This window comes from Adiantum capillus-veneris, chromosome 28, assembly GCF_014529385.1.
Source record: "Adiantum capillus-veneris isolate H3 chromosome 28, ASM1452938v2, whole genome shotgun sequence".
In the NCBI taxonomy this organism is placed as follows: Eukaryota; Viridiplantae; Streptophyta; class Polypodiopsida; order Polypodiales; family Pteridaceae; genus Adiantum; species Adiantum capillus-veneris.
The window spans coordinates 127148987-127161263 of NC_140958.1; the positions used below are offsets into that span (position 1 = coordinate 127148987).

A 12277-nucleotide genomic window follows, 5' to 3' on the forward strand; every position below is an offset into this window, starting at 1 on the left:
AAAAAACCCCCCTTCCCTGCTCTTGCGTAGTGTATTAAGTTTTCCATAGTGAATCCTCCGAGGCATCGACGCATCGGAAAGGTCTTATTGCCGATCACATTCACGCATCGGGACAATGTCTAATCTGATAACAACTTTCCTTTTTTTTATTTTTCAAAGTTGTCTTCAAATACCTTTTGACTTTAAAGGTTGTTCACACTTTGGATCTTTCAACGATGAACATCCTCATAATTGTATGCCACATGATACTTGGCCGATCCCCTTTCATCTTGTATATGATTTTCTAGTGGGATATTTTGTTAATGACATTGTAGGGCGGAGCTATGGTGGGTGATAGCGTGCAGAAGACATGGATAAGGGAGGGAGGGAGAAGTAGATAAGGTAGCACGAGAGGCACACAACAAAAGAGAGATTATCATTTTAGGTTTCTATCCTTTATAGGCTTCAAGTACAAAGACCATGTTCACACCACTGCCCAAGTTGGGCTGACCCTGCCAATTTTTGAAGGCAAATATGTTTTCCCTAAAGTTTTTACAAGCCTGTTATGGCATTGCCAAGCCATGGCAACAATTTACAAAAATTCCCGGTCTCGATGCAATTCACAAAAAAGTGCTGCTGCTGATGATGATGATGATACAGTTACCCCTCATCCAACTCTAAAAAATGGGGGCTTGCCAGCCAGCCGCACTTGGGCTGCATCTCAACAAAGAATTTTACATACACAAGCAGCATGTGTTGAGAGTGAAGGCCTGCATATAAGATATAAACATATAAGAGTAAAGGAGCTATCATGTAATGCAAGCCATCCCAACATTTGTCAAAGGGGAGCCTACAGCAATGGCTTCCTTTAAGCAGAAGTTATGTGCAGCCTCACTAGAGTAGCGTACGCCCCGTCCTTGGCATGCATCAGCTCCTCATGCCTCCCTTGCTCTATCACCACCCCATTCTTGACAACAGCAATAAGATCCGCATTCTTTATTGTGGAGAGACGGTGCGCGATGACAATTACGGATCGTTGCAGCATCATTTTCTCCAATGCTTCCTGCACTACATGCTCCGACTCGGCATCTAATGCGCTGGTAGCCTCGTCCAACAGCAAGATTTTGGGATTCTTGATAATTGCTCGAGCTATGGCTACCCTTTGCTTCTGACCTCCAGAAAGCTGTATTCCTCGCTCCCCAACGTATGTTTCGTAGCCTTCTGGAAGCTCTGTGATGAATTTGTGGGCATTCGAGGCCTGAGCCGCTTCTATAACTTGCTCCTCCGACACAGGGCCCATCATTCCATAAGTGATATTCTCACAAATGCTTGTATTGAACAGCACTGGTTCTTGTCCCACCAACCCCATCTGCTGCCGCAACCATTTCACTTGTAAGTTCTTGATGTCGGTTCCATCCAGATACATGTGCCCAGAGTCCGGATCGTAAAATCTCTCCAAGAGGGCGATGATCGTAGACTTCCCACATCCACTCTCTCCCACAAGAGCCACTGTCTGCAAAAGCATCATATCATAAAAACACCATAATATGTACTCCCATCTTGCTATATAGTTTGTTAACTGCTAAACTTGAAATTTACATCTAAACCTGTTGTGAAAATGTCATAGAAATCAGCTACGCACAGGACTATGAAGTCTTGTGGATATACCAGCAAGAGACTAGCAATGTTCCTTGCTAATTCTAAGTGATCCTTAACAAGAAATAAAAAGGGGGAAATTTGTTCTTACTACAATCAACAAATAGATTTGCAAGTAATCATTTTGAGTCCCACCTTTCCTGCTTTGACTGACAGACTTAAATCTCGGAGAACTTCAACATCAGGCCGACTTGGGTATCTGAAGCTGACATGTCTAAACTCGATGTTCCCGACCACGGAGTCGGGGCTGGGGATCAACCCTGAGCTGTCTGCAGAATCGATCTTTGATTGACGATCCAGCAATGCAAACACTGAATTCACGGCGGCCTTGGCTTTTGATACATCCGGAAGAAGACCAGTAGATTGCGATACACTCATGGCACCCACTGAGATAGCAAAAAATGCCTGATGAAACCAACACATTTTATTTCTCTTCACCTCTTCTGAAAGCACAATTAAGGACCTTGTAGAACTCTAGAGACTTACTGTGAACACATCTTCAAAGTTTGTTGTTCCCTTCTGAACCATCTTCGCACCAAACCAAAAGCAAAAAGAGTAGGCTGCAAACATCACAAAATTTGCAAATCCGAAAGCGGAACCACTCATGATCCCCTTGCGAACACTTTCTGCAGTGGCGAGCGACACTTGTCATGGTACAGACTCATCACTTTATCTTCTGCACAGAAAGATGCGACGGTGCGAATGCTGCCAACAGCATCGGTTGCCACTTGACTTGCATCCTCATACATTATCTGCTTAGCACCAATCCAACAGTTCAAAGATATGAGCAAAATTATGGGCTGGCATTGCATGACAGGGTGAGCCTTTGTATGGGTGTTACCTTCGCATCTGCACTGAATCCCTGCATAAATTTAACTTGCACAAAGCCCTGCAGCCCTAAGAGAGGTACAATTGCAAGAACTACTAGTGACAACTGCCAACTGGCAGAAAAAGCAATGGCAAGGGCCGCCACAATACAGGCAGCATTTTGCACTGCAAGAGACAAAGTATCACTCACTATAGCCCTCACATGTGTTGCATCTCCTGATAAGCGAGCAGCTATGGCACCACTGTCATTACAAAACCCATCCTTTATTGCCTTTTCCAAAATGCAGAGGCTAAATCATATTTCACATGTTTGTGGCACGTACAAGGCATAAAAATGCAAAAAAAACAACAACAAAGAAAGAAAATAGAGACCTTGCATTCTCACTCTCATCAAACCAAGAGATCTCTTGCCGTAAAACCTTCTCAAAAGTGAGCTGTCTCATGCGTTGAATCAATCTGTTTCCACTGATGTTGAAGCAGATTGTTTGTACTGGTTGGACCGCAAAGGCAACGCAAGCAATGACAAAGAACATCAATGCCCAAAAATTAGCATCCTTCTTCAACTGGTCACGGGGTACAAAAAAGGTTTTGATTACGCTTGACATCAGAAGCCCATAAACTGGGAAAAGACATCCATTAGCAACAGCAGCAGCCGCCCCTAGAAGCAAAATTGGTGTCTCTGGCATATTCAATGAAGCTAGACGGAAGATGGAAACATCTGGCGGTGCCTGTCTCCCTTCCCCAGTTTCCAAATCCACCTCTGTAACCCTTTGTCCACACCAACCTAGAAGGTTTTTCCTATGATGCTAAACAACCTCCTTTCTAGATTGACGTAAACTTGCTGACCGGACGCTTCCATCTAAGTCAGAACTCATGCTGGAAGATCTGTGGTAAAACTTGTGACTTCCACTTCTTTCAGATCTTTGCAATGACAACCTGGTTTCACCACCATCAGCATCTTCCTTTGATTCCTTCTCCCTGTTCATTTGCTGTAAGTGTATAAGCTGAGAATAAGCTCCTGTAGCGCTTTGTAACAGCTCTTCGTGCTTCCCTGGCATTAGATGGGAGACCCCTTAAGAGTTTCAAAAGCATAGTCTGGCAAGAGACAGATATTTGCACATGCAGGCAATTCCTAAAACCCTCAAAAGTCCAACATGGGAAAATTCAAATTGTGCTTCAAACTTTGTCTACTAACCAGCAATCAAACTCAAGACTTCCTATCAACAATTAAGGGAGAAAAAGCACCTACCCTGTTCAACAATTGCCCCATGTTGAATGACAGCAATCACGTCAGCATTCCTTACTGTAGTTAGCCGATGCGCCACTACAACAGTAGTACGGCCCATCATCACTCTATCTACAGCTTCCTGCACTAGCCGCTCGGACTCGGCATCTAATGCACTCGTGGCCTCATCAAGAAGTAATATGCAAGGATTCTTAAGAATTGCACGAGCGATTGCAACTCTTTGTTTTTGGCCTCCAGACAATTGTGTGCCATGTTCACCCACCAGCGTGTCGTAACCCTTATCGCACAAGAAACCATGTCAGATATGAGAAGCACAAGTGAACAATACAATACAAGCATAGGAGCAGTCTGCCCAGTTGCACACCTTGGGGAGTCGGGATATGAAATTCGATGCATTCGCTAATACTGCAGCTCGTTCAATCTCCTCTAAGGTTGCCCCCTCCTTCCCATATGCTATATTATCCTTGATGGAGGTACAAAAAGAACAGGTTCTTGACTTACAAGCCCTATTTGCTGTCTTAACCACTTCAGCTGCAATTTCTTTATATCCACTCCATCAAGTAAAATGGTGCCCCCCTGTGGATCATAGAACCTCTCAATCAAACTGATCACTGTGGATTTGCCACTTCCACTCTCTCCTACTAGAGCAGCAGTAATCCCTTCAGGTATTTGAAAGCAAAAGTTTGAGAAAATCTTCACATCTGCCCGTGCTGGGTAAGAAAAGTCCACATTTCTAAACTCAATCTCCCCTCTTATATTCTGTGGAACCTCCCCTGTCAAGTTGAAAGCATCAATATCTGGCACTCTATCAATAACTTGAAACATCTTGTATGCTGCTGCTTTGCCAGCCCCAAAAGCATTCAATGAAGGTGAAGCTTCACCCAAAGACCTGCAAGAAATCTTTGAATGAGAAAACAAGAAGACACAGAAAAAGTAGCCCATAAATGATACCATTCAGACAAAAGACTCACATGCCTCCCACGAGTACAGCAACCAACACATTCACAACTGCGCCGCCTGAATATCCTGAGTTTAGTATGAGCTTCGCACCATACCAAAAAGCCAAAGAATAAGAGCTAAACAAAACCAGCATAAACACGCCAGACCCTAGCCCAGAGGCAATTCCTTGTCGAATGGAAGCCACATAAGCAATTTTCAGCTTCTTGCTGTATGCTTCAATTGACTTTTTTTCTCCAACAAAAGCTGCTACCTGATTAACCAAAAAATAAACAGAGAGGTTCATGACCCACATTCCCAGCAACAAACTTTGAGAAAAGAAGTAAAAGTTAAACCAGGGGAAAAAACTCACTGTTCTAATTGCACCAAGTGCTTGCTCTACAACATCTCCCGCATCTGCATAAGCAGTTTGCCCCTGACTTGTTTCAATGGACATATAGGTCATCACCACTGCACCCACTACAACCATTGGTGGAATGGTAACAAGCATCATTAAAGTCAGTTTCCAACCCTTTATAAATGCCACTGCAAATCCTCCAATGAAGGTTGAAACCAGCTGTATGACTTTCCCAACCTGCAGGACCAGTCTCAAAATTTCATCAGGACATAGCACATGAAGCCTCTATGTGATGAGCCAGCTATTTGCAACCAAAAGAAACTGAAAAATTAAAATACGATATAACCATCAACACTTCACAATTTCATTTTCATGTGGATGTTCATGCTCTCAGGCATGGTGGTTGTCATTTGAATCTAATCACTTGATTTTTCTTCAACCAATACTAGAGGCATCTTCTTTTCATAATATGTGAGTATACGAATAATATGTCTTCTTATACCTTGTGTGATATACAGTCATGCTTCCATGCAAGCTCCATCATTGCCAGGACTCACCTTCTCTCCTATAGCATCTTGAATAAGGATAGTATCTCCAGACATTCTGCCCACAACCTCTCCTGTAGCTGATTCCTCGTCAAAAAAAGCCACATCCTGTCTCAAGATAGCCTTCAGATAAAGCCCACGTATTCGAGCGGCTTGCCGCTCACCTGCTATCATCCAGCATGTGACCTCTGCATAAAAACACAAAATGTTTACTTGATAACTCTAGGCACAACAGTAAGGATGAGATCAAACAAAAAGGAAAGAAAACCTACGTGAAAAGGATGCTATCAAAGCTCCGATACCGATATAGATGAAGCGCAACGAGACCTAAAAACAAAGTAAGATTCAATAGTAAAGGAAGCCTCCCAAAACACACACACACACACACACACACACACAAAGAAAGAAAAGCAAATGTGCGCAAGAATAAAATCAAAATGTTCATACTTGAGTAACAGCGTCAAGAGTGTCACCAGTATTGTTGTTTTTGCCAAATGCATCAATGAGTTGACCGAAGAGGAGGGCAATGAGGGGCATACTGACTCCATTCACGGCACCTCCAACACTACCAATGAGCATAAGCACCACATCAAGGGGCGAGGCAAAGCTGAAAAGCTTCAAGAATGGTACAGAACGATCTGCAGGTGCTACTTCCTTCTTTCCGGCATGTTCTTCAGAAGGCCCTGTGTCAGCTTCGTCCACATGACCCATGGTGGGTAATTATGCACCCTACAAGCCTTCAAAGGATCGGGCTTGAGATCCTTGCGTACCAACAAGTAGAGGAGAAGGTAGAGGGAAGCAGAAGGAAACAGCAAAGAGATTCTTCGCAGCTACTGCAACAACGGCATACGGGCAGATCTCTCTGCGATTCAAGCCCGTGAATGAAGACAGTTTTCTTATTGACGACGCCTGGAAAGTGGCTATGGCATAAGCCATTTCCATTTGTATGTGTGTGTAGAGAGAGCGAGCGGGGCGTGGGCCACTGGGCGTTTGAAGCAGCTGATGCGAGATGTGCAGAACACCCAGTGTTCTGCACATCAGCTGGCGCTCTGTATATGCTCTTGCCAGTCCACTCTTTCAAATTTCTACTTGTGCTGCAAGCTTTCCAGTCAGAGGGACCTTTTAAATTTTATTATTACTAGGACGGACGGCCGTTCGACCGGCCTCTCTCTCCCTCTTTATCGCGTGTCGAGGGACTCGTTTTTGTTTTGGACTTTAGCCTTCAAGTCGCAGATTGCGATACATGTAAGGGGCTCCCCCTTCCATCATATTATGTTAGTAGAAAAGAGGCTTGTTTTTGTTTTGAACTTTAACCTTCAGGTCGCAGATTGCGACACATGTAAAGGGCTCCCCCTTCCGCCATATTATGTTAGTAGATGTTAGTAGATTATTAATTTACAGGGCTAGAAAAATACACTTCAACTAACCGAAGAAAATAAGGGCAAACCAAATTCTATTAGTTTTTAGGTCAAATTTTGAAGCTTTTGCTGGTATTTACACTAAAACTTGTGTAAATTTGCCGGTTTCCTTCAAGGCAAGCTCAAAATCTAACCAGAATTTTATGATTTTAGCCGGTTAAAATACATTGTACCTCGGATTTTTCTAACATTGTACCCTTTTCCTAGTGATTATTTGACACACCCCTTGTCAGGTGGGATCAATGGACCCTATTAATTGGGGGCTGCAAGATTGGTTTTGCACCATCCGATGACAAATTAATCCCCAAGCGATCACCATGTATCACAGTTAGAGTGATCCCCATGTAAACTCAATGTGAACATAAGTGAGCACCAAGCGATCCCCGTGTGAATCCCAATGAGTATGTGATCACCTTGTGACCCACCTATTCCAAAGTGATCAATGTGTGACCCCAACCATCCGAAAGTCATCTCCCAAGTGAACACCATTTGAACCCCACGACATCACTTTTGCCATATTATTTTAAGTTCACACCTTCATTTCAAGTGACGTGGATAGCTTAATGGGAGAGTCATAGCCTCTGGTGAGATAGGAGGTGGGTTCGAGTTGCAAGGGCACAAACCAGCTGGAATCTTTTTATTCTTGATGGATGGTACACATCATTCAGAGATCATGGACCATCGATCCACCTAACAAGGGGGTGTCAAATAGTCCCGAGGGATGCTTTTGGAGATAGACAGACGCTTTGTATGTAGACTACCATCTCGCCATAATGATAACTCACTTGTGGAGGGAAAATCGGTGTCCCGCATCGGCAAGAAAGCGACTCTAAATCGCAATGTAAACTTGGTGTGAGCTTGTCGTTAGTGAGCTCAGTGTGAAATAGGTGTTTATAACTATTTGTGATGTGAACTTAACATGGGTATCTAGTGCATCCTTAGGGCTAGGTCGCATGGGCATGTCGTCCTGCTACCATTGTAGTGGAGGTCTGCTACCATTGCCTAAAGAAAATCTATACTCGGCGTTTAAAAACGTTTGGTAGCAGATCGGGGGACTCACACCCTCTTGGCCTTGTGTTATGATACGCATTGGCAGTGCTACTTGGCATCGATAGCTATCGTCCCCGCATTTTGAAATGCGGCTCTAGTGTTTCTTGATGACAACAATGACCCCCACACTATAATATCTTGAGATGCTTGAATCTTGGCCTCTATTTTCCCTTGATGGCTCACGCGATAAAACTTGCAAAGCGTTTATCGCAGCTCTTTACCGTGTTTTGTAGAGAGAGAGAGAGAGAGAGAGAGAGAGAGAGATGCAGTGGCCAAAGGGGAGAGAGGGGAGACAGAAGGATTTATTTTGTAAATTAAATATTACCGTATTACCATGCATATTACCTCGCAAATTTCAAAAAGGAAGAGAGCGCGGTATGTCGGTTTTTTGCAGCATACCTTGCTCTTCTACTCCTACCGCCACCGCACCTGCAACCGTATTCTCTCATTCTCTCCCTCTCAAAGCTCACACCCCTCTCTCTCCTTCTCTCTCTCTCAAAGCTCACCTCTCTCTCTCTCTCTCTCTCTCTCACACACACACACACACACACACACACACACACATGCACAATCAATCTTTTGGTGGAGCGCTCCATCACTCGATGATTGTTGGAGCGGAGAGGGAGGACCGCAAGAGGACTCTACACAAGAGACCGCAAGAAGACTCGAATGCTAGAGGAACACAAGAGGCAAGCTTCTACAAAATGCCCCCCATTGTCTTACACACATACATTAGAAAAGTTAAATTCAAAGATTCTGTACCTCTTTCATGTTTAGTGTAGGTGCTTCTTGCTTGCTTGGTTGACCTCACTTTGTTTGTTTAATTGTTTGTTGTAGGCATGTGATTAGTTCGTAGATATTTGCTTGCTTGCTTGGTGTGTAATTAGGGAGAGAGAAAAAGGAGAGAGGAAAAGAGAGATTAGAGTAAATTTAATGGTTAATGCTAAAGTAGAGATTAACGTAGATTTCATGATTAATGTTAAATAGATGTTTAAGTAGAGAGAGATAAAAAGTCAAATTAAACATCACACCTACACATTAAACTTCTTTTATGTTTAATGTTAGATTAGTGTTAACTTAGAGTGAATTGATGTGTGAAAGATGTGTATGTTAAATTAGAGAAATATGGATGGAGAGACAAAAAGAGAAAAAAAAAACATTAGGTATTAAACATTAGAAAAAAAAGTGATAAGAGTATGATAAATTGTACATCAAAAAAGGGTTTAGAGAGAGATTAGAGAGATAAAATATTCAATTTAGTGTTTGTGAAATTAGAGAGTGAAAAAGAAAAAGATAGAGAGAGAGAGAGAGAGAAGATAAGAGATGGGAGAAGAGCGATTAGAGAGAGGAGAAAAGAGATGAGAGGAAAGCGATTAGAGGAAGGAGAAGTGTTAAAATGGTGTAGATTGGATGAGAGAGAGAGAGAGAGAAGAAGAAGAAGAAGAAAGATTAGAGAGAGGAAAAGAGGGATAGGGAGTGTAGAGAGAGTGGAGATAGAGAGGAAGTAGGAAGAGATTGTTAAATTAGAGAGAGAAACAGGGGGAGAGAGTAGATAAAGGGTATAGAGATAGAGATTACGTGGAGAGAGAGAGAGTAGAGAGAAGGTAGAGAGTAGATAAATAGGTTAGGATTTATAAAGAGATTAGAGTGTAGAGAGGTAGTTGTACATAGATTAGATAGAGTGGGGGTAAAGATTAGGTAGAGAGGGAGAATACGTAGAGAGTAGCAATAGAGAGAGTTTAGGGATATAGAGAGTACAGAGAGGGTGTAGAGATTAAGTAGATTAGGTAGAGAGTAGAGAGGGAGAATACGTAGAGAGTAGCAATAGAGAGAGTTTAGGGATATAGAGAGTACAGAGAGGGTGTAGAGATTAAGTAGATTAGGTAAAGAGTACGAGAAGGTGTAGAGATAGAGATTAGGTATAGAGAGAGAGAGGTGGATAGAGGTTAGGATGTAGAGGGAGAGTAGAGAGAGGTTAGGATGTAGGTAGAGAGAGAAGAGAGGGTGTAGATAGAGAGATGGAGGATACGTAGAGTGTAGATATTTACCTCTATTTAGCGCTCTCACTATGTTTAGAAGGTAGAGAGTCTGAGGGTAGATATAGAAATTAGGTATAGAGTAAAAAGATAAAATTAGGATTTAGGAAGAGAACATAGAGGTGTGGATAGAGATGGTGTAGAGTTTAGATAGACTAGGTAGAGAGTGAGGATACATAGAGAGTGTAGATAGAGATTAAGTAGAGGGTAGACATATAAAGTTAGGATTTAGGAAGAGATTAGGGTTTAGAGAGACGTGTAGATAGAGTAGATAGAGGGAGTACAGAGGGTGTAGATAGAGAGACGGAGGATGCATAGAGTGTAGAGATAGATAGAGGGACTAGAGAGAGTGTAGAGATTTACCTCTATATAGCCCCCTCTCTGTGACCATGTACATGTTGAATTTGCACTGGCACCAAAATTAAACAAAATTAGCAAAAAATTATTCACTTTCAAGGATTTTGATGGCACCAAGGATGCTAGCATGATTCTAACATGGGTTAGTCAGCTAGATGACTATTTTCATGATGAAAATTTCCTTGAACCTGAAATGGTAAAATGTGCATCAAATCACCTCACCAGTAGTGCTATGTATGGTGGAATGCCACCAAACAGCATGGTAAACGACCATGTACTTGGCATGCATTCAAAAAAATATTTTTACCTCAATTTTTACCCACACAATACAAAGCTAAAGCACGATGCCAATTGGATTTAATTTGCTAAGGTAGAAATGACTAATCGTTTTTGGAAATCTCTCATTCAACTTCAGGCTATCAAACATGTTAGCTGCAGGAAATTAGAGCGTAAGTATATATCTGGATTAGCACTGCAAATTGGTGTTGAAGTCGACATATTTGAGCCTGATTCATTGTCAAAGGCCCATCAAAGGCCATCAATTTGGCACTCACTGCGGAGAAAAAGAAAGCTACAAACACTAACGTAACAAGAGAATTCTTTCCTCTCATTACTTTGACAGGAACAAACACTAGAGTCGTACCTTCTTCAAGAGATAAAGATTTGACAACTCTACTACATCCTCTCAACCTCATGGCAACAACAACACCCACATATAGCAAAAAACAAACCAGAATCCTTCCAAGCCCTAATCACTCTTCCAACGGTAATAAAAAGGTGAAATGTTACAAATGCTTTTAGTTTGGTCATTATGTAGATAAGTGTCCAAACAAACCTGTTAAGAGCAATGGTCGTTCCAATGGATAACCTAATGGAGTCACATGCAACCCCAACAAAAAAAAACCACCCAAATAGTGCACAAATTAACCTCATTGAAGATGCTAATCTCGACGACAATGAAGTTGAGGCCAATTATGTTGAGGGCTATGATCTTCAGTATGATGCCAATGACGATCCTTCTCTAGATATTCCTATATCCCCACACACTCTTTTCAAAGTGAAAGGCACAGTTAAAGGTGAAGATATCACAATTCTTTTAGATGATGGGTGGAAGCCATGGTTTTATCTCTACATGATTAGCACAAAAACTATCTCTTTCACAACTCTCTTCACCTCACAAAGTGAACAACTGTATTTAATAGGCATCGTTTTCATTGTAAAACTCAAGTCACTATTGAAGTTTGTATTGGTGAATTCTCTCATATACCTACAATTATAGTCACACATTTGCATGGTATTGATATGATTTTGGGGATGCCTTTTTGACATGAATTCAACCCACTAACTGATTACAAAACACGCACTTTAACTCTCACCTATGAAAACAAAACCCACTCCATCCAAGCAATCCTAGAACACCAAAATTCCCACTACTCTCTCACACTCAGGCCAAACGAGCAATTCGAAAGCAAGGGAAAACATATCTAGTGCTTGTAAACCAACTCTCTGCTCGCACCAAAACTTCTCAAGACTCTTCACTTGATGCATTTCTCTCACAATTCAAACATTTTTTAATGCATGATTTGCCTCCTGGAATACCACCATCACGTCCTAAAGACCATAAAATAGATATTTTCCCGGGTAGTGAACCTCCCTGCAGAGCACATACCGTGTAAACCCAACCGCACAAAGGGAACTATAAAATCAAATCATAGACTTACTTGATCGGGTCCTTATTAGACCTAGTAGTGCACCATACAGAGCTCTAGTACTTCTTGTCAAGAAGAAAAATGGAACCTTTTATATGTGTATTGACTATAGGTCTCTTAACAAGATCGATACTAAGAATAGATTTCCTATTCCTGGAG

The 12277-nt window shown here is 42.0% G+C and overlaps 1 protein-coding gene across 1 annotated transcript; it reads right to left on the bottom strand.

Moving 5' to 3' along the window:
* Positions 1-398: 398 nt before the first annotated feature.
* LOC147421278 (ABC transporter B family member 3-like) lies at positions 399-6628 on the bottom strand. Its single transcript, XM_086503846.1, is given in 14 exon segments — positions 399-1492; positions 1771-2040; positions 2122-2267; positions 2270-2387; positions 2477-2705; positions 2836-3514; positions 3713-3986; positions 4074-4186; positions 4189-4598; positions 4681-4919; positions 5019-5240; positions 5561-5736; positions 5821-5875; positions 5996-6628. Coding segments are annotated over 14 exon segments (3840 nt in total). The 5' UTR covers positions 6260-6628; the 3' UTR covers positions 399-847.
* Positions 6629-12277: the final 5649 nt, after the last annotated feature.